The sequence below is a fragment of the Physella acuta genome, unplaced genomic scaffold, assembly GCF_028476545.2.
Source record: "Physella acuta isolate Inbredline_101_S28 unplaced genomic scaffold, ASM2847654v3 ptg000120l, whole genome shotgun sequence".
Classification (NCBI taxonomy): Eukaryota; Metazoa; Mollusca; class Gastropoda; family Physidae; genus Physella; species Physella acuta.
This window is the reverse complement of record NW_026731640.1, coordinates 84,469-107,221: the sequence shown is the minus strand read 5'-3', so window position 1 is coordinate 107,221 and position 22,753 is coordinate 84,469. Positions and strand designations below refer to the sequence as shown.

General features: G+C 40.5%; 1 protein-coding gene across 1 annotated transcript in view; it reads left to right on the top strand.

Moving 5' to 3' along the window:
- The window catches only part of LOC131934902 (cullin-5), a 53,257-nt gene extending 35,984 nt beyond the window's left edge, over positions 1 to 17,273 (top strand). Inside the window, exons 13-19 of the mRNA XM_059291160.1 lie at positions 5,421 to 5,544; positions 6,614 to 6,714; positions 7,265 to 7,336; positions 10,640 to 10,801; positions 12,115 to 12,224; positions 13,347 to 13,470; positions 16,926 to 17,273. Of these exons, the coding sequence (XP_059147143.1) occupies positions 5,421 to 5,544; positions 6,614 to 6,714; positions 7,265 to 7,336; positions 10,640 to 10,801; positions 12,115 to 12,224; positions 13,347 to 13,470; positions 16,926 to 17,120 (888 nt within the window). The 3' untranslated portion in view covers positions 17,121 to 17,273. The remainder of the gene's footprint in view (positions 1 to 5,420; positions 5,545 to 6,613; positions 6,715 to 7,264; positions 7,337 to 10,639; positions 10,802 to 12,114; positions 12,225 to 13,346; positions 13,471 to 16,925) is intronic.
- The last annotated feature ends 5,480 nt before the right edge of the window (positions 17,274 to 22,753 follow it).

Sequence of the window (22,753 nt, the reverse complement as noted above, 5' to 3'; positions counted from 1 at the left end):
TTGTTGTGGTCAAGACTTGGGTTTGTTGTTGTGGTCAAGACTTGGGTTTGTTGTTGTGGTCAAGACTTGGGGTTTGTGGTCAAGACTTGGGGTTTGTTGTTGTGGTCAAGATTTGGGTTTGTTGTTGTGGTCAAGACTTGGGTTTGTTGTTGTGGTCAAGACTTGGGTTTGTTGTTGTGGTCAAGACTTGGGTTTGTGGTTGTGGTCAAGACTTGGGTTTGTTGTTGTGGTCAAGACTTGGGTTTGTTGTTGTGGTCAAGACTTGGGTTTGTTGTTGTGGTCAAGACTTGGGTTTGTTGTTGTGGTCAAGACTTGGGTTTGTTGTTGTGGTCAAGACTTGGGTTTGTTGTTGTGGTCAAGACTTGGGTTTGTTGTTGTGGTCAAGACTTGGGTTTGTTGTTGTGGTCAAGACTTGGGTTTGTTGTTGTGTTCAAGACTTGGGTTTGTTGTTGTGGTCAAGACTTGGGTTTGTTGTTGTGGTCAAGATTTTGGGTTTGTTGTTGTGGTCAAGACTTGGGTTTGTTGTTTTGTTCAAGACTTGGGTTTGTTGTTGTGGTCAAGACTTGGGTTTGTGGTCAAGACTTGGGTTTGTGGTCAAGACTTGGGTTTGTTGTTGTGGTCAAGACTTGGGTTTGTGGTCAAGACTTGGGTTTGTTGTTGTGGTCAAGACTTGGGTTTGTGGTCAAGACTTGGGTTTGTTGTTGTGGTCAAGACTTGGGTTTGTTGTTGTGGTCAAGACTTGGGTTTGTGGTCAAGACTTGGGTTTGTGGTCAAGACTTGGGTTTGTTGTTGTGGTCAAGACTTGGGTTTGTTGTTGTGTTCAAGACTTGGGTTTGTTGTTGTGGTCAAGACTGGGGTTTGTGGTCAAGACTTGGGTTTGTTGTTGTGGTCAAGACTTGGGTTTGTGGTTGTGGTCAAGACTTGGGTTTGTTGTTGTGGTCAAGACTTGGGTTTGTTGTTGTGGTCAAGACTTGGGTTTGTTGTTGTGGTCAAGACTTGGGTTTGTGGTCAAGACTTGGGTTTGTTGTTGTGGTCAAGACTTGGGTTTGTGGTTGTGGTCAAGACTTGGGTTTGTTGTTGTGGTCAAGACTTGGGTTTGTTGTTGTGGTCAAGACTTGGGTTTGTTGTTGTGGTCAAGACTTGGGTTTGTTGTTGTGGTCAAGACTTGGGTTTGTGGTTGTGGTCAAGACTTGGGTTTGTTGTTGTGGTCAAGACTTGGGTTTGTGGTCAAGACGTGGGTTTGTTGTTGTGGTCAAGACTTGGGTTTGTTGTTGTGGTCAAGACTTGGGTTTGTTGTTGTGGTCAAGACTTGGGGTTTGTGGTCAAGACTTGGGTTTGTTGTTGTGGTCAAGACGTGGGTTTGTGGTCAAGACTTGGGTTTGTTGTTGTGGTCAAGACTTGGGTTTGTTGTTGTGGTCAAGACTTGGGTTTGTTGTTGTGGTCAAGACTTGGGTTTGTTGTTGTGGTCAAGACTTGGGTTTGTTGTTGTGGTCAAGACTTGGGTTTGTTGTTGTGGTCAAGACTTGGGTTTGTTGTTGTGGTCAAGACTTGGGTTTGTTGTTGTGGTCAAGACTTGGGTTTGTGGTTGTGGTCAAGACTTGGGTTTGTTGTTGTGGTCAAGACTTGGGTTTGTGGTCAAGACGTGGGTTTGTTGTTGTGGTCAAGACTTGGGTTTGTTGTTGTGGTCAAGACTTGGGTTTGTTGTTGTGGTCAAGACTTGGGTTTGTGGTCAAGACTTGGGTTTGTTGTTGTGGTCAAGACTTGGGTTTGTGGTCAAGACTTGGGTTTGTTGTTGTGGTCAAGACTTGGGTTTGTTGTTGTGGTCAAGACTTGGGTTTGTTGTTGTGGTCAAGACTTGGGTTTGTGGTTGTGGTCAAGACTTGGGTTTGTTGTTGTGGTCAAGACTTGGGTTTGTTGTTGTGGTCAAGACTTGGGTTTGTTGTTGTGGTCAAGACTTGGGTTTGTTGTTGTGGTCAAGACTTGGGTTTGTGGTCAAGACTTGGGTTTGTTGTTGTGGTCAAGACTTGGGGTTTGTGGTCAAGACTTGGGTTTGTTGTTGTGGTCAAGACTTGGGTTTGTTGTTGTGGTCAAGACTTGGGTTTGTGGTCAAGACTTGGGTTTGTTGTTGTGGTCAAGACTTGGGGTTTGTGGTCAAGACTTGGGTTTGTTGTTGTGGTCAAGACTTGGGTTTGTTGTTGTGGTCAAGACTTGGGTTTGTTGTTGTGGTCAAGACTTGGGTTTGTGGTCAAGACTTGGGTTTGTTGTTGTGGTCAAGACTTGGGTTTGTGGTCAAGACTTGGGTTTGTTGTTGTGGTCAAGACTTGGGTTTGTTGTTGTGGTCAAGACTTGGGTTTGTTGTTGTGGTCAAGACTTGGGTTTGTGGTTGTGGTCAAGACTTGGGTTTGTTGTTGTGGTCAAGACTTGGGTTTGTTGTTGTGGTCAAGACTTGGGTTTGTTGTTGTGGTCAAGACTTGGGGTTTGTGGTCAAGACTTGGGTTTGTTGTTGTGGTCAAGACTTGGGTTTGTTGTTGTGGTCAAGACTTGGGTTTGTTGTTGTGGTCAAGACTTGGGGTTTGTGGTCAAGACTTGGGTTTGTTGTTGTGGTCAAGACTTGGGTTTGTCGTTGTGGTCAAGACTTGGGTTTGTCGTTGTGGTCAAGACTTGGGTTTGTTGTTGTGGTCAAGACTTGGGTTTGTTGTTGTGGTCAAGACTTGGGTTTGTGGTCAAGACTTGGGTTTGTTGTTGTGGTCAAGACTTGGGTTTGTTGTTGTGGTCAAGACTTGGGTTTGTTGTTGTGGTCAAGACTTGGGTTTGTTGTTGTGGTCAAGACTTGGGGTTTGTGGTCAAGACTTGGGTTTGTTGTTGTGGTCAAGACTTGGGTTTGTTGTTGTGGTCAAGACTTGGGTTTGTTGTTGTGGTCAAGACTTGGGGTTTGTGGTCAAGACTTGGGTTTGTTGTTGTGGTCAAGACTTGGGTTTGTTGTTGTGGTCAAGACTTGGGTTTGTTGTTGTGGTCAAGACTTGGGTTTGTTGTTGTGGTCAAGACTTGGGTTTGTTGTTGTGGTCAAGACTTGGGTTTGTTGTTGTGGTCAAGACTTGGGTTTGTTGTTGTGGTCAAGACTTGGGTTTGTTGTTGTGGTCAAGACTTGGGTTTGTGGTCAAGACTTGGGTTTGTTGTTGTGGTCAAGACTTGGGTTTGTTGTTGTGGTCAAGACTTGGGTTTGTGGTCAAGACTTGGGTTTGTTGTTGTGGTCAAGACTTGGGTTTGTGGTCAAGACTTGGGTTTGTTGTTGTGGTCAAGACTTGGGTTTGTTGTTGTGGTCAAGACTTGGGTTTGTGGTCAAGACTTGGGTTTGTTGTTGTGGTCAAGACTTGGGTTTGTTGTTGTGGTCAAGACTTGGGTTTGTTGTTGTGGTCAAGACGTGGGTTTGTTGTTGTGGTCAAGACTTGGGTTTGTTGTTGTGGTCAAGACTTGGGTTTGTTGTTGTGGTCAAGACTTGGGGTTTGTGGTCAAGACTTGGGTTTGTTGTTGTGGTCAAGACGTGGGTTTGTGGTCAAGACTTGGGTTTGTTGTTGTGGTCAAGACTTGGGTTTGTTGTTGTGGTCAAGACTTGGGTTTGTTGTTGTGGTCAAGACTTGGGTTTGTTGTTGTGGTCAAGACTTGGGTTTGTTGTTGTGGTCAAGACTTGGGTTTGTTGTTGTGGTCAAGACTTGGGTTTGTTGTTGTGGTCAAGACTTGGGTTTGTTGTTGTGGTCAAGACTTGGGTTTGTGGTCAAGACTTGGGTTTGTTGTTGTGGTCAAGACTTGGGTTTGTGGTTGTGGTCAAGACTTGGGTTTGTTGTTGTGGTCAAGACTTGGGTTTGTTGTTGTGGTCAAGACTTGGGTTTGTTGTTGTGGTCAAGACTTGGGTTTGTTGTTGTGGTCAAGACTTGGGTTTGTGGTTGTGGTCAAGACTTGGGTTTGTTGTTGTGGTCAAGACTTGGGTTTGTGGTCAAGACGTGGGTTTGTTGTTGTGGTCAAGACTTGGGTTTGTTGTTGTGGTCAAGACTTGGGTTTGTTGTTGTGGTCAAGACTTGGGTTTGTTGTTGTGGTCAAGACTTGGGTTTGTTGTTGTGGTCAAGACTTGGGTTTGTTGTTGTGGTCAAGACTTGGGTTTGTTGTTGTGGTCAAGACTTGGGTTTGTTGTTGTGGTCAAGACTTGGGTTTGTGGTCAAGACTTGGGTTTGTTGTTGTGGTCAAGACTTGGGTTTGTTGTTGTGGTCAAGACTTGGGTTTGTGGTCAAGACTTGGGTTTGTTGTTGTGGTCAAGACTTGGGTTTGTGGTCAAGACTTGGGTTTGTTGTTGTGGTCAAGACTTGGGTTTGTTGTTGTGGTCAAGACTTGGGTTTGTGGTCAAGACTTGGGTTTGTTGTTGTGGTCAAGACTTGGGTTTGTTGTTGTGGTCAAGACTTGGGTTTGTTGTTGTGGTCAAGACTTGGGTTTGTTGTTGTGGTCAAGACTTGGGTTTGTTGTTGTGGTCAAGACTTGGGTTTGTTGTTGTGGTCAAGACTTGGGTTTGTGGTCAAGACTTGGGTTTGTGGTCAAGACTTGGGTTTGTTGTTGTGGTCAAGACTTGGGTTTGTTGTTGTGGTCAAGACTTGGGTTTGTGGTCAAGACTTGGGTTTGTTGTTGTGGTCAAGACTTGGGTTTGTCGTTGTGGTCAAGACTTGGGTTTGTTGTTGTGGTCAAGACTTGGGTTTGTTGTTGTGGTCAAGACTTGGGTTTGTTGTTGTGGTCAAGACTTGGGTTTGTTGTTGTGGTCAAGACTTGGGGTTTGTGGTCAAGACTTGGGTTTGTTGTTGTGGTCAAGACTTGGGTTTGTTGTTGTGGTCAAGACTTGGGTTTGTTGTTGTGGTCAAGACTTGGGTTTGTTGTTGTGGTCAAGACTTGGGTTTGTGGTTGTGGTCAAGACTTGGGTTTGTTGTTGTGGTCAAGACTTGGGTTTGTTGTTGTGGTCAAGACTTGGGTTTGTTGTTGTGGTCAAGACTTGGGTTTGTAGTTGTGGTCAAGACTTGGGTTTGTTGTTGTGGTCAAGACTTGGGGTTTGTGGTCAAGACTTGGGTTTGCTGTTGTGGTCAAGACTTGGGTTTGTTGTTGTGGTCAAGACTTGGGTTTGTTGTTGTGGTCAAGACTTGGGTTTGTTGTTGTGGTCAAGACTTGGGTTTGTTGTTGTGGTCAAGACTTGGGTTTGTTGTTGTGGTCAAGATTTGGGTTTGTTGTTGTGGTCAAGACTTGGGTTTGTTGTTGTGGTCAAGACTTGGGTTTGTTGTTGTTGTCAAGACGTAACATAATTTCTGTTTTAAAAAAAAGGACTGAAATTGTCAGGTTAGAGAGATTGTAAAAGTTATTAAACTGATCAAAAGTTCTGATTCAATGTCTAGGATGTTGGTATGCCGGCTGACTTTGTCAACAAACTCCAGAGAATGTTCCAGGACATCAAGGTGTCTGAAGACCTGAACTATGAGTTTAAAGAAGCCCATAGAAACAACAATGAAGGCATTGCAGGTACACTCACATAACATCACATCCACACAAGGGGACAATTAGGACATGACATCTCCATCTTTTACAGAACCATGTCAAGCTTTTTTATTTGTCAACAGATGCAATCAACGTCCAAATTTTAATTTGTCAAACCATGCAATTCAAATTTTAATTTGTTAACAGATGCAATCAACATCCAAATTTTAATTTGTCAAACCATGCAATTCAAATTTTAATTTGTTAACAGATGCAATCAACATCCAAATTTTAATTTGTCAAACCATGCAATTCAAATTTTAATTTGTTAACAGATGCAATCAACATCCAAATTTTAATTTGTCAAACCATGTAATTCAAAATTTAATTTGTTAACAGATGCAATCAACATCTAAATTTTAATTTGTCAAACCATGCAATCAACATCCAAATTTTAATTTGTCAAACCATGCAATTCAAATTTTAATTTGTTAACAGATGCAATCAACATCAAAATTTAATTTGTCAACAGATGCAATCAACATCCAAATTTTAATTTGTCAAACCATGCAATTCAAAATTTAATTTGTCAACAGATGCAATCAACATCCAAATTTTAATTTGTCAAACCATGCAATTCAAAATTTAATTTGTTAACAGATGCAATCAACATCCAAATTTTAATTTGTCAAACCATGCAATTCATATTTTAATTTGTTAACAGATGCAATCAACATCCAAATTTTAATTTGTTAACAGATGCAATCAACATCAAAATTTTAATTTGTCAAACCATGCAATTCAAAATTTAATTTGTTAACAGATGCAATCAACATCCAAATTTTAATTTGTCAAACCATGCAATTCATATTTTAATTTGTTAACAGATGCAATCAACATCCAAATTTTAATTTGTTAACAGATGCAATCAACATCCAAATTTTAATTTGTCAAACCATGCAATTCAAAATTTAATTTGTTAACAGATGCAATCAACATCCAGATTTTAATTTGTCAAACCATGCAATTCAAAATTTAATTTGTTAACAGATGCAATCAACATCCAAATTTTAATTTGTCAAACCATGCAATTCAAAATTTAATTTGTTAACAGATGCAATCAACATAAAAATTTTAAATGCTGGAGCCTGGGCCAGGTCCAGTGAGAGAATGCCAGTCTCACTTCCCTTAGAGTTGGAAGACTACATCCCCCAGGTCGGTCTTGGCCATTGGTTCAGCTGGTCAGTCTTGGCCATTGGTTCAGCTGGTCAGTCTTGGCCATTGGTTCAGCTGGTCAGTCTTGGCCATTGGTTCAGCTGGTCAGTCTTGGCCATTGGTTCAGCTGGTCAGTCCTGGCCATTGGTTCAGCTGGTCAGTCTTGGCCATTGGTTCAGCTGGTCAGTCTTGGCCATTGGTTCAGCTGGTCAGTCCTGGCCATTGGTTCAGCTGGTCAGTCTTGGCCATTGGTTCAGCTGGTCAGTCCTGGCCATTGGTTCAGCTGGTCAGTCTTGGCCATTGGTTCAGCTGGTCAGTCTTGGCCATTGGTTCAGCTGGTCAGTCTTGGCCATTGGTTCAGCTGGTCAGTCTTGGCCATTGGTTCAGCTGGTCAGTCTTGGCCATTGGTTCAGCTGGTCAGTCTTGGCCATTGGTTCAGCTGGTCAGTCTTGGCCATAGTCTAAAGTAAATTAACCCTTATATTAAACCATTGCTGTTATTATCTGATTGAGACCCTGACACAAATCCCAACTTTTATTTTTATAACTAGGTTGAAGAATTCTACAAGCACAAACATAGTGGCAGAAAACTTCAGTGGCATCACGCTATGTCTAATGGGGTGGTGAGTTGTTGTCTAATGGGGTGGTGAGTTGTTGTCTAATAGGGTGGTGAGTTGTCTAATGGGGTGGTGAGTTGTTGTCTAATGGGGTGGTGAGTTGTTGTCTAATGGGGTGGTGAGTTGTTGTCTAATGGGGTGGTGAGTTGTTGTCTAATGGGGTGGTGAGTTGTTGTCTAATGGGGTGGTGAGTTGTTGTCTAATGGGGTGGTGAGTTGTTGTCTAATGGGGTGGTGAGTTGTTGTCTAATGGGGTGGTGAGTTGTCTAATGGGGTGGTGAGTTGTCTAATGGGGTGGTGAGTTGTCTAATGGGGTGGTGAGTTGTTGTCTAATGGGGTGGTGAGTTGTTGTCTAATGGGGTGGTGAGTTGTTGTCTAATGGGGTGGTGAGTTGTCTAATGGGGTGGTGAGTTGTCTAATGGGGTGGTGAGTTGTTGTCTAATGGGGTGGTGAGTTGTTGTCTAATGGGGTGGTGAGTTGTTGTCTAATGGGGTGGTGAGTTGTTGTCTAATGGGGTGGTGAGTTGTTGTCTAATGGGGTGGTGAGTTGTTGTCTAATGGGGTGGTGAGTTGTTGTCTAATGGGGTGGTGAGTTGTCTAATGGGGTGGTGAGTTGTCTAATGGGGTGGTGAGTTGTCTAATGGGGTGGTGAGTTGTTGTTTAATGGGGTGGTGAGTTGTCTAATGGGGTGGTGAGTTGTTGTCTAATGGGGTGGTGAGTTGTCTAATGGGGTGGTGAGTTGTTGTCTAATGGGGTGGTGAGTTGTCTAATGGGGTGGTGAGTTGTTGTTTAATGGGGTGGTGAGTTGTCTAATGGGGTGGTGAGTTGTTGTCTAATGGGGTGGTGAGTTGTTGTCTAATGTGGTGGTGAGTTGTTGTTTAATGGGGTGGTGAGTTGTCTAATGGGGTGGTGAGTTGTTGTCTAATGGGGTGGTGAGTTGTCTAATGGGGTGGTGAGTTGTTGTCTAATGGGGTGGTGAGTTGTCTAATGGGGTGGTGAGTTGTCTAATGGGGTGGTGAGTTGTCTAATGGGGTGGTGAGTTGTCTAATGGGGTGGTGAGTTGTCTAATGGGGTGGTGAGTTGTCTAATGGGGTGGTGAGTTGTTGTCTAATGGGGTGGTGAGTTGTCTAATGGGGTGGTGAGTTGTCTAATGGGGTGGTGAGTTGTCTAATGGGGTGGTGAGTTGTTGTCTAATGGGGTGGTGAGTTGTTGTCTAATGGGGTGGTGAGTTGTCTAATGGGGTGGTGAGTTGTTGTCTAATGGGGTGGTGAGTTGTTGTCTAATGGGGTGGTGAGTTGTTGTCTAATGGGGTGGTGAGTTGTTGTCTAATGGGGTGGTGAGTTGTCTAATGTGGTGGTGAGTTGTCTAATGGGGTGGTGAGTTGTTGTCTAATGTAGTGGTGAGTTGTCTAATGGGGTGGTGAGTTGTCTAATGGGGTGGTGAGTTGTCTAATGGGGTGGTGAGTTGTCTAATGGGGTGGTGAGTTGTCTAATGGGGTGGTGAGTTGTTGTCTAATGGGGTGGTGAGTTGTCTAATGGGGTGGTGAGTTGTTGTCTAATGGGGTGGTGAGTTGTCTAATGGGGTGGTGAGTTGTCTAATGTGGTGGTGAGTTGTCTAATGGGGTGGTGAGTTGTTGTCTAATGGGGTGGTGAGTTGTCTAATGGGGTGGTGAGTTGTCTAATGGGGTGGTAGGTTGTCTAATGGGGTGGTGAATTGTTGTCTAATGGGGTGGTGAGTTGTTGTCTAATGGGGTGGTGAGTTGTTGTCTAATGGGGTGGTGAGTTGTTGTCTAATGGGGTGGTGAGTTGTCTAATGGGGTGGTGAGTTGTCTAATGGGGTGGTGAATTGTTGTCTAATGGGGTGGTGAGTTGTTGTCTAATGGGGTGGTGAATTGTTGTCTAATGGGGTGGTGAGTTGTTGTCTAATGGGGTGGTGAGTTGTCTAATGGGGTGGTGAGTTGTTGTTTAATGGGGTGGTGAGTTGTCTAATGGGGTGGTGAGTTGTCTAATGGGGTGGTGAGTTGTTGTCTAATGGGGTGGTGAGTTGTCTAATGGGGTGGTGAGTTGTTGTCTAATGGGGTGGTGAGTTGTTGTTTAATGGGGTGGTGAGTTGTCTAATGGGGTGGTGAGTTGTCTAATGGGGTGGTGAGTTGTCTAATGGGGTGGTGAGTTGTCTAATGGGGTGGTGAGTTGTTGTTTAATGGGGTGGTGAGTTGTCTAATGGGGTGGTGAGTTGTTGTCTAATGGGGTGGTGAGTTGTCTAATGGGGTGGTGAGTTGTCTAATGGGGTGGTGAGTTGTTGTCTAATGGGGTGGTGAGTTGTCTAATGGGGTGGTGAGTTGTCTAATGGGGTGGTGAGTTGTCTAATGGGGTGGTGAGTTGTTGTCTAATGGGGTGGTGAGTTGTCTAATGGGGTGGTGAGTTGTCTAATGGGGTGGTGAGTTGTTGTCTAATGGGGTGGTGAGTTGTCTAATGGGGTGGTGAGTTGTCTAATAGGGTGGTGAGTTGTTGTTTAATGGGGTGGTGAGTTGTCTAATGGGGTGGTGAGTTGTTGTCTAATGGGGTGGTGAGTTGTTGTCTAATGGGGTGGTGAGTTGTCTAATGTGGTGGTGAGTTGTCTAATGGGGTGGTGAGTTGTTGTTTAATGGGGTGGTGAGTTGTCTAATGGGGTGGTGAGTTGTTGTTTAATGGGGTGGTGAGTTGTCTAATGGGGTGGTGAGTTGTCTAATGGGGTGGTGAGTTGTTGTCTAATGGGGTGGTGAGTTGTTGTCTAATGGGGTGGTGAGTTGTTGTCTAATGGGGTGGTGAGTTGTCTAATGGGGTGGTGAGTTGTTGTCTAATGGGGTGGTGAGTTGTCTAATGGGGTGGTGAGTTGTTGTCTAATGGGGTGGTGAGTTGTTGTCTAATGGGGTGGTGAGTTGTCTAATGGGGTGGTGAGTTGTCTAATGGGGTGGTGAGTTGTCTAATAGGGTGGTGAGTTGTTGTCTAATGGGGTGGTGAGTTGTTGTTTAATGGGGTGGTGAGTTGTCTAATGGGGTGGTGAGTTGTTGTCTAATGGGGTGGTGAGTTGTCTAATGGGGTGGTGAGTTGTCTAATGGGGTGGTGAGTTGTTGTCTAATGGGGTGGTGAGTTGTCTAATGGGGTGGTGAGTTGTCTAATGGGGTGGTGAGTTGTCTAATGGGGTGGTGAGTTGTCTAATGGGGTGGTGAGTTGTCTAATGGGGTGGTGAGTTGTCTAATGGGGTGGTGAGTTGTCTAATAGGGTGGTGAGCGTATGAATGTCTGGCCAATCTAAAAGCTGACTGTCCACCAGATAACTTTCTCTAATGACGTGGGCCGCTATGAGCTGGAGGTAACAACCTTTCAAATGGCTGTTTTATTTGCATGGAATCAAAGGCCACGTGAACGCTTGTCTTATGAAAGTTTAAAGTTGGCCACAGAGCTGCCAGATAATGAATTAAGGAAAACACTCATGGTGAGTCCTTACCACATTCTATGTTTGTCAACATTTGCTCTCTTCATAATTTTGTCTTTTCAGACCACATTTTATATGTGGCTAATTTTTTGGCCATACAGGTGGTATCATGGGACCACACCATGCAGGTGGTGTCATGGGACCACACCATGCAGGTGGTGTCATGGGACCACACCATGCAGGTGGTGTCATGGGACCACACCATGCAGGTGGTGTCATGAGACCACACCATACAGGTGGTGTCATGGGACCACACCATGCAGGTGGTGTCATGGGACCACACCATACAGGTGGTGTCATGGGACCACACCATGCAGGTGGTGTCATGGGACCACACCATGCAGGTGGTGTCAGACCACACCATGCAGGTGGTGTCATGGGACCACACCATACAGGTAGTGTCATGGGACCACACCATACAGGTAGTGTCATGGGACCACACCATGCAGGTAGTGTCATGGGACCACACCATACAGGTGGTGTCATGGGACCACACCATACAGGTGGTGTCATGGGACAACACCATACAGGTAGTGTCATGGGACCACACCATGCAGGTGGTGTCATGGGACCACACCATGCAGGTGGTGTCATGGGACAACACCATGCAGGTGGTGTCATGGGACCACACCATGCAGGTGGTGTCAGACCACACCATGCAGGTGGTGTCATGGGACCACACCATGCAGGTGGTGTCATGGGACCACACCATGCAGGTGGTGTCAGACCACACCATGCAGGTGGTGTCATGGGACCACACCATGCAGGTGGTGTCATGGGACCACACCATGCAGGTAGTGTCATGGGACCACACCATGCAGGTGGTGTCATGGGACCACACCATGCAGGTGGTGTCATGGGACCACACCATACAGGTAGTGTCATGGGACCACACCATACAGGTGGTGTCATGGGACAACACCATACAGGTAGTGTCATGGGACCACACCATACAGTTGGTGTCATGGGACCACACCATACAGGTAGTGTCATGGGACCACACCATACAGGTGGTGTCATGGGACCACACCATACAGGTGGTGTCATGGGACCACACCATACAGGTGGTGTCATGGGACCACACCATACAGGTGGTGTCATGGGACAACACCATGCAGGTGGTGTCATGGGACCACACCATGCAGGTGGTGTCATGGGACAACACCATGCAGGTGGTGTCATGGGACAACACCATGCAGGTGGTGTCAGACCACACCATGCAGGTGATGTCAGACCACACCATACAGGTGGTGTCAGACCACACCATACATAATGATAAACTAAGTGGTCAAAAGAAAACTTTATTTTTTCAGTCCCTGATGGCATCAAAAAATAAAATTTTGCTGAGCTCTCACGAGATCAAGACCCTGAGAGACTTCAGCGACAACACAGAGTTCTGGATCAATCAACAGTATGCCCACATGTAAGTCTTCCACATTCAATCATACATGTGTGTGATATGTTGTAAGTCTACTGTCTCACCCCACATTCAATCATACATGTGTGTGATATGTTGTAAGTCTACTGTCTCCACATTCAATCATACATGTGTGTGATATGTTGTAAGTCTACTGTCTCCACATTCAATCATACATGTGTGTGATATGTTGTAAGTCTACTGTCTCCACATTCAATCATACATGTGTGTGATATGTTGTAAGTCTACTGTCTCCACATTCAATCATACATGTGTGTCATATGTTGTAAGTCTACTGTCTCCACATTCAATCATACATGTGTGTGATATGTTGTAAGTCTATTGTCTCACCCCACATTCAATCATACATGTGTGTGATATGTTGTAAGTCTACTGTCTCCACATTCAATCATACATGTATGTGATATGTTGTAAGTCTATTGTCTCACCCCACATTCAATCATACATGTGTGTGATATGTTGTAAGTCTACTGTCTCCACATTCAATCATACATGTATGTGATATGTTGTAAGTCTATTGTCTCACCCCACATTCAATCATACATGTGTGTGATATGTTGTAAGTCTACTGTCTCACCCCACATTCAATCATCTATGTGTGTGATATGTTGTAAGTCTACTGTCTCACCCCACATTCAATCATGCATGTTTGTGATATGTTGTAAGTCTACTGTCTCCACATTCAATCATACATGTATGTGATATGTTGTAAGTCTATTGTCTCACCCCACATTCAATCATACATGTGTGTGATATGTTGTAAGTCTACTGTATCACCCCACATTCAATCATCTATGTGTGTGATATGTTGTAAGTCTACTGTCTCACCCCACATTCAATCATGCATGTTTGTGATATGTTGTAAGTCTACTGTCTCCATATTCAATCATACATGTGTGTGATATGTTGTAAGTCTACTGTCTCTACATTCAATCATACATGTGTGTGATATGTTGTAAGTCTACTGTCTCCACATTCAATCATACATGTGTGTGATATGTTGTAAGTCTACTGTCTCCATATTCAATCATACATGTTTGTGATATGTTGCTGCTAGTTGTAGCTAGTTGTGTTTTGTTAATACAAGCTTTTGATTTGATTTGAAAGGAAATCCGGCAAAATACAGAAAAGAGGAAAAACAAATTTAATTGGCCGCCTTCAACTAACAACAGAAAAAAGTCGAGAAGAAGACAACGAAGGTATCATGCAGTTGAGAATCTTGCGTGTACAGGTGGGTCAGATGTCTTCACCTGTGTACAGATTTTCACCAGAAAAATCCCCCTCCCCAAATGTTTTGTTGTCTGTGTAGGAAGCCATTGTAAAGATGTTTTGTTGTCTGTAGGAAGCCATTGTAAAGATGTTTTGTTGTCTGTGTAGGAAGCCATTGTAAAGATGTTTTGTTGTCTGTAGGAAGCTATTGTAAAGATGTTTTGTTGTCTGTGTAGGAAGCTATTGTAAAGATGTTTTATTGTCTGTAGGAAGCCATTGTAAAGATGTTTTGTTGTCTGTGTAGGAAGCTATTGTAAAGATGTTTTATTGTCTGTAGGAAGCCATTGTAAAGATGTTTTGTTGTCTGTAGGAAGCTATTGTAAAGATGTTTTGTTGTCTGTGTAGGAAGCTATTGTAAAGATGTTTTGTTGTCTGTGTAGGAAGCTATTGTAAAGATGTTTTATTGTCTGTAGGAAGCCATTGTAAAGATGTTTTGTTGTCTGTGTAGGAAGCTATTGTAAAGATGTTTTGTTGTCTGTGTAGGAAGCTATTGTAAAGATGTTTTATTGTCTGTAGGAAGCCATTGTAAAGATGTTTTATTGTCTGTAGGAAGCCATTGTAAAGATGTTTTGTTGTCTGTGTAGGAAGCTATTGTAAAGATGTTTTGTTGTCTGTGTAGGAAGCCATTGTAAAGATGTTTTGTTGTCTGTGTAGGAAGCCATTGTAAAGATGTTTTGTTGTCTGTAGGAAGCCATTGTAAAGATGTTTTGTTGTCTGTAGGAAGCCATTGTAAAGATGTTTTGTTGTCTGTGTAGGAAGCCATTGTAAAGATGTTTTGTTGTCTGTAGGAAGCTATTGTAAAGATGTTTTGTTGTCTGTGTAGGAAGCTATTGTAAAGATGTTTTATTGTCTGTAGGAAGCCATTGTAAAGATGTTTTGTTGTCTGTGTAGGAAGCTATTGTAAAGATGTTTTATTGTCTGTAGGAAGCCATTGTAAAGATGTTTTGTTGTCTGTAGGAAGCTATTGTAAAGATGTTTTGTTGTCTGTGTAGGAAGCTATTGTAAAGATGTTTTGTTGTCTGTGTAGGAAGCTATTGTAAAGATGTTTTATTGTCTGTAGGAAGCCATTGTAAAGATGTTTTGTTGTCTGTGTAGGAAGCTATTGTAAAGATGTTTTGTTGTCTGTGTAGGAAGCTATTGTAAAGATGTTTTATTGTCTGTAGGAAGCCATTGTAAAGATGTTTTATTGTCTGTAGGAAGCCATTGTAAAGATGTTTTGTTGTCTGTGTAGGAAGCTATTGTAAAGATGTTTTGTTGTCTGTGTAGGAAGCTATTGTAAAGATGTTTTGTTGTCTGTGTAGGAAGCCATTGTAAAGATGTTTTGTTGTCTGTAGGAAGCTATTGTCAAGATGTTTTGTTGTCTGTGTAGGAAGCCATTGTAAAGATGTTTTGTTGTCTGTGTAGGAAACTATTGTAAAGATGTTTTGTTGTCTGTAGGAAGCTATTGTAAAGATGTTTTGTTGTCTGTGTAGGAAGCCATTGTAAAGATGTTTTGTTGTCTGTGTAGGAAGCTATTGTAAAGATGTTTTGTTGTCTGTGTAGGAAGCTATTGTAAAGATGTTTTGTTGTCTGTAGGAAGCTATTGTAAAGATGTTTTGTTGTCTGTGTAGGAAGCTATTGTAAAGATGTTTTGTTGTCTGTAGGAAGCTATTGTAAAGATGTTTTGTTGTCTGTGTAGGAAGCTATTGTAAAGATGTTTTGTTGTCTGTAGGAAGCTATTGTAAAGATGTTTTGTTGTCTGTGTAGGAAGCCATTGTAAAGATGTTTTGTTGTCTGTAGGAAGCCATTGTAAAGATGTTTTGTTGTCTGTAGGAAGCTGTTGTAAAGATGTTTTGTTGTCTGTAGGAAGCCATTGTAAAGATGTTTTGTTGTCTGTGTAGGAAGCCATTGTAAAGATGTTTTGTTGTCTGTAGGAAGCTATTGTAAAGATGTTTTGTTGTCTGTGTAGGAAGCTATTGTAAAGATGTTTTATTGTCTGTAGGAAGCCATTGTAAAGATGTTTTGTTGTCTGTGTAGGAAGCTATTGTAAAGATGTTTTATTGTCTGTAGGAAGCCATTGTAAAGATGTTTTGTTGTCTGTAGGAAGCTATTGTAAAGATGTTTTGTTGTCTGTGTAGGAAGCTATTGTAAAGATGTTTTGTTGTCTGTGTAGGAAGCTATTGTAAAGATGTTTTATTGTCTGTAGGAAGCCATTGTAAAGATGTTTTGTTGTCTGTGTAGGAAGCTATTGTAAAGATGTTTTGTTGTCTGTGTAGGAAGCTATTGTAAAGATGTTTTATTGTCTGTAGGAAGCCATTGTAAAGATGTTTTATTGTCTGTAGGAAGCCATTGTAAAGATGTTTTGTTGTCTGTGTAGGAAGCTATTGTAAAGATGTTTTGTTGTCTGTGTAGGAAGCTATTGTAAAGATGTTTTGTTGTCTGTGTAGGAAGCCATTGTAAAGATGTTTTGTTGTCTGTAGGAAGCTATTGTAAAGATGTTTTGTTGTCTGTGTAGGAAGCCATTGTAAAGATGTTTTGTTGTCTGTGTAGGAAACTATTGTAAAGATGTTTTGTTGTCTGTAGGAAGCTATTGTAAAGATGTTTTGTTGTCTGTGTAGGAAGCTATTGTAAAGATGTTTTGTTGTCTGTAGGAAGCTATTGTAAAGATGTTTTGTTGTCTGTGTAGGAAGCCATTGTAAAGATGTTTTGTTGTCTGTGTAGGAAACTATTGTAAAGATGTTTTGTTGTCTGTAGGAAGCTATTGTAAAGATGTTTTGTTGTCTGTGTAGGAAGCTATTGTAAAGATGTTTTGTTGTCTGTAGGAAGCTATTGTAAAGATGTTTTGTTGTCTGTGTAGGAAACTATTGTAAAGATGTTTTGTTGTCTGTAGGAAGCTATTGTAAAGATGTTTTGTTGTCTGTGTAGGAAGCTATTGTAAAGATGTTTTGTTGTCTGTAGGAAGCCATTGTAAAGATGTTTTGTTGTCTGTAGGAAGCTATTGTAAAGATGTTTTGTTGTCTGTGTAGGAAGCTATTGTAAAGATGTTTTGTTGTCTGTAGGAAGCTATTGTAAAGATGTTTTGTTGTCTGTGTAGGAAGCCATTGTAAAGATGTTTTGTTGTCTGTGTAGGAAGCCATTGTAAAGATGTTTTGTTGTCTGTGTAGGAAGCTATTGTAAAGATGTTTTGTTGTCTGTAGGAAGCCATTGTAAAGATGTTTTGTTGTCTGTAGGAAGCCATTGTAAAGATGTTTTGTTGTCTGTGTAGGAAGCTATTGTAAAGATGTTTTGTTGTCTGTGTAGGAAGCCATTGTAAAGATGTTTTGTTGTCTGTGTAGGAAGCCATTGTAAAGATGTTTTGTTGTCTGTAGGAAGCCATTGTAAAGATGTTTTGTTGTCTGTGTAGGAAGCCATTGTAAAGATGTTTTGTTGTCTGTGTAGGAAGCCATTGTAAAGATCATGAAGATGAGGAAAAAGCTCACCAATGCAGCCCTACAGACTGAACTGGTGGAGATCTTAAAAAACATGTTTTTGCCTTCCAAGAAACTGATCAAAGAACAAATTGAGTGGCTGATAGAACACAAGTACATGAGGAGGGATGAAGAGGACATCAACACTTTTATCTACATGGCCTAGTATGTGGTTGGTCCAGTAAATGAATAAATTGGTGTTGATCCAGTGAATGAATGAATAGATTGGTGTTGATCCAGTGAATGAATAGATTGGTGTTGATCCAGTGAATGAATAGATTGGTGTTGATCCAGTGAATGAATAGATTGGTGTTGATCCAGTGAATGATTAGATTGGTGTTGATCCAGTGAATGAATAGATTGGTGTTGATCCAGTAAATGAATAAATTGGTGTTGATCCAGTGAATGAATGAATTAAGTGTTGATTTAGTGAATGAATAGATTGGTGTTGATCCAGTGAATGAATAGATTGGTGTTGATCCAGTGAATAAATAGATTGGTGTTGATCCAGTGAATGAATAGATTGGTGTTGATCCAGTGAATGAATGAATAGATTGGTGTTGATCCAGTGAATGAATAGATTGGTGTTGATCCAGTGAATGAATAGATTGGTGTTGATCCAGTGAATAAATGAATAGATTGGTGTTAATCCAGTGAATGAATGAATTAAGTGTTGATTTAGTGAATGAATAGATTGGTGTTGATCAAGTGAATGAATAGATTGGTGTTGATCCAGTGAATGAATAGATTGGTGTTGATCCAGTGAAGGAATGAATAGATTGGTGTTGATCCAGTGAATGAATAGATTGGTGTTGATCCAGTGAATGAATGAATAGATTGGTGTTGATCCAGTGAATGAATGAATAGATTGGTGTTGATCCAGTGAATGAATAGATTGGTGTTGATCCAGTGAATGAATAGATTGGTGTTGATCCAGTGAATGAATAGATTGGTGTTGATCCAGTGAATGAATGAATAGATTGGTGTTGATCCAGTGAATGAATAGATTGGTGTTGATCCAGTGAATGAATAGATTGGTGTTGATCCAGTGAATGAATAGATTGGTGTTGATCCAGTGAATGAATAGATTGGTGTTGATCCAGTGAATGAATAGATTGGTGTTGATCCAGTGAATAAATAGATTGGTGTTGATCCAGTGAATGAATGAATTAAGTGTTGATTTAGTGAATGAATAGATTGGTGTTGATCCAGTGAATGAATAGATTGGTGTTGATCCAGTGAATGAATGAATAGATTGGTGTTGATCCAGTGAATGAATAGATTGGTGTTGATCCAGTGAATGAATAGATTGGTGTTGATCCAGTGAATGAATAGATTGGTGTTGATCCAGTGAATGAATAGATTGGTGTTGATCCAGTGAATGAATGAATAGATTGGTGTTGATCCAGTGAATGAATAGATTGGTGTTGATCCAGTGAATGAATCGATTGGTGTTGATCCAGTGAATGAATAGATTGGTGTTGATCCAGTGAATGAATAGATTGGTGTTGATCCAGTGAATGAATGAATAGATTGGTGTTGATCCAGTGAATGAATAGATTGGTGTTGATCCAGTGAATAAATAGATTGGTGTTGATGCAGTAAATGAATGAATTAAGTGTTGATTTAGTGAATGAATAGACTGGTGTTGATCCAGTGAATGAATGAATAGATTGGTGTTGATCCAGTGAATAAATAGATTGGTGTTGATGCAGTGAATAAATGAATTAAGTGTTGATTTAGTGAATGAATAGATTGGTGTTGATCCAGTGAATGAATAGATTGGTGTTGATCCAGTGAATGAATGAATAGATTGGTGTTGATCCAGTGAATGAATAGATTGGTGTTGATCCAGTTAATGAATAGATTGGTGTTGATCCAGTGAATGAATGAATAGATTGGTGTTGATCCAGTGAATGAATAGATTGGTGTTGATCCAGTGAATGAATAGATTGGTGTTGATCCAGTGAATAAATAGATTGGTGTTGATGCAGTGAATGAATGAATTAAGTGTTGATTTAGTGAATGAATAGATTGGTGTTGATCCAGTGATTGAATAGATTGGTGTTGATCCAGTGAATGAATAGATTGGTGTTGATCCAGTGAATGAATAGATTGGTGTTGATCCAGTGAATAAATAGATTGGTGTTGATGCAGTGAATGAATGAATTAAGTGTTGATTTAGTGAATGAATAGATTGGTGTTGATCCAGTGAATGAATAGATTGGTGTTGATCCAGTGAATGAATAGATTGGTGTTGATCCAGTGAATGAATAGATTGGTGTTGGTGCATGTTGAAAGTCAGTTTACATGATGGATTATTTATTCTGACAGTAATGTGTGATTTCTGTTTTTCTGTAATGAAATGTTTATTTATACTTTGTACCTTGATGTACCATTGTGAGATCTGAGAGTACAATGACTTATAACATGATTGGATTGTCTTGATGGTGATAATTAAATATTCTGTTTTGAAAGTGGTTTTTTTTTCTTCATTAGACCAACTCCGCTTCATCATTTCTATTTATAAATGAAAGAGTAAAATTCTATGCTGATATCTCATAACAAAATTATATTTCTGTACTTTATATGTAAGCCTCAACATTATGGGTCTAACCCAAGGTTACATATCTTGTGTAATAGCCCCATTATTGAACTACTCAAGCCATTTGTTCCAATGTTACTGTTAGCCCAATATTACATTGCTAGTGTAAGAACTGTTGTTGTATTGCTAAATGGTATTATGTCCCTACTGGTCCATTGCTAATTGACCTAATCTATGGATAGGTCAAGGAATATTTTCTAGTAGATTAAGGATAGATTAAGAATAAGCTTTGTGTTTGGATGAATTCTCCTCCTGACTGTAAATGTAATTTGAGATAGGTTTAGAATATGCCCGGCATGCTAGTTTAGAACATATAGGTACACTCATTGAGTTTTAGAACATACGAGCCTACCCGCGGCGTATCATATGCCGCTATTTAGTTGTTTTATCTTCTACTATTCAGTAATTCATAATTTGTGAATTCGACAGTACCAACGCTGCCACTGAAAATATTTGCTTTAAAACACTAACCCCCCCACCCCCCTTTTCCCCTAACCCCGACCCTACCCTCCCCCCCACCCCCCCTCCCCCGTGAAAGCAGCCTCCTCTTAGTTACCTCCTGTAAGTTTAAAATCGTTTCAAACTAAATTATCTGCCCCTAATAGCCGTCACTAAACCCGTCTCTATGATTTGTAAACATTTAAGTGTGACCACAGCTCACCAAGCCATGTGGGGGTGGTAGTGATAGAGAGAAAGAGAGGGGACTGCAAGGATGCGCTTGCAGCTTGTTTTCTAGCGTCTCCCAGAAGAGAATTATATATATAGATAGGTACACTCATTGAGTTTTAGAACATATAGGTACACTCATTGAGTTTTAGAACATATAGGTACACTCATTGAGTTTTAGAACAAATAGGTACACTCATTGAGTTTTAGAACATATAGGTACACTCATTGAGTTTTAGAACATATAGGTACACTCATTGAGTTTTAGAACATATAGGTACACTCATTGAGTTTTAGAACATATAGGTACACTCATTGAGTTTTAGAACATATAGGTACACTCATTGAGTTTTAGAACATATAGGTACACTCATTGAGTTTTAGAACATATAGGTACACTCATTGAGTTTTAGAACATATAGGTACACTCATTGAGTTTTAGAACATACTAGACTACCCGTTATCTAGTTAGATAACTGGGTTTCGGGGGGGTCATCCATAAATGACATCACGTCTGCCAGCACTTTTCACCCCAAAATAACCAGACCCCACATTCAAAAAGACGTTTTTTTATTTTTTGAAAACTCTACTAAACTCTACTTCACCTGCCCAGTGCCCCGCCAAGTCTCAGACATGTTTGTATTTAAAATAAAAAAAACGATTCCGGCCGAGCATGGCTCTGACCACACTATCCCTTCATATGCTGAGAACCTAGAAACAGGTGAACTCTACTTCACCTGCCCTGTGCCCCGCGAGGTCCTGATAGTCAACCTTATCATTCAAATATAGATCTAGGCCTTAAGAAAAAATAATTGAAAGCATTTTTATAATAAAAATGTTTTTACTATTACTAAAGTCATTGTTCTAAACTTTTATAATTAATGTGGTTAATCTACCAATGGATATATCAATAAATTAATTAACGGCTTTAAATTAGTTTGTAATTAACACTGTGTTTAAGAAAGAACAATATTTACCACCCAAAATCCTATTTTACAGCTCTACACATAATGCAGATTCTCCCTAATAAGAAATAAAAAAATTAAAAAAAAACGAAAAAATGAGTTATCAAACATCACTATTCAATCAAGTTAAGCCATTGTTCTAAAACTTTAAAATTAATGTGGTTAATCTACCTATGAATAAATCAATAAATTAATTAACGTCTTTAAATAAATTTGTGATTAACAGTCTGTCTGAAAACCCAAATTGTTCTCTACCTACATACTATTTTACAGCCCCCCATATAGAGCAGTTTCCTTACAGTACCAAATCAGACAAACAAACAAATAAATATTCAAACATGTAAACAAACTTGAGTTTTAGTAGTATATAAATAGGTACACTCATTGAGTTTTAGAACAAATAGGTACACTCATTGAGTTTTAGAACATATAGGTACACTCATTGAGTTTTAGAACATATAGGTACACTCATTGAGTTTTAGAACATATAGGTACACTCATTGAGTTTTAGAATATATAGGTACACTCATTGAGTTTTAGAACATATAGGTACACTCATTGAGTTTTAGAACATATAGGTACACTCATTGAGTTTTAGAAGATATAGGTACACTCATTGAGTTTTAGAACATATAGGTACACTCATTGAGTTTTAGAACATATAGGTACACTCATTGAGTTTTAGAACAGTCAAAACTTGAGGCAAGATGTGGATCAAGAGCAGGGTTAGTAAAACCATTGGTTAGTTATTAAAACGTTTTTTATTTTTAAAAAAATTCAGTATTTTACATGTTTTATTTACAATAGAGTTACATGACTAAAAACCATTGCGCGCCTAGCTACCGAACGTGATGTTGCAGCCATTGAACGTGATGGCGCAGCTATTGAACGTGATGACGCGTGTGGTGTGGTTGGATAAAAATGCCTACTAATTCGGTCCAAATTTTAATTACCTCAAAAAAATTTTTGTGACCGAACGAAAGGATATTTTTGAAAACTTTCTTCGGCAATATTGTTCTAAATTATGGCAGGAATCGATTGGTACATGTTTCAAGTCGCTAAATGGTCTGGTTGTCGAGATATGGGCCAAAAACTGCATTTTTTCGAGGTTTTTTGGCTTTTCCGGGAAATCCATGAAAGAAACCCGGAATTTTTTTGGCCTATGTTCATCCTCGTAACTTGCTTAACATAATTGCTTTTGGAACTAGTCCTCGATATTGCTTCGTTGAGGAGGAGATACGACTTAAAGCTGCGGACACACATCCATCCATCCATTCATTCATACATTCATACATCCAGAAATGACGGGTTAATAAACGCAATTCTCCAGAATGGAAATTGCGCTAAAAAGTAAAATATAATTTAGTACTAATTTTCTGTCTGCTATAACTTTATCAATATGTCCGTTTGCTATTTTAATTACGTTTCAACACTATTATCAATGTTTTAACACTTCTTTTTATTTTATTACTAGCCGTCCCGGCCAGGCCCTGCTCTGGCTTCTGTGAAAAACCTTTCTGTTAAAGACCATCACCTGTGTGTTTAGTAATCATCATAAACCCG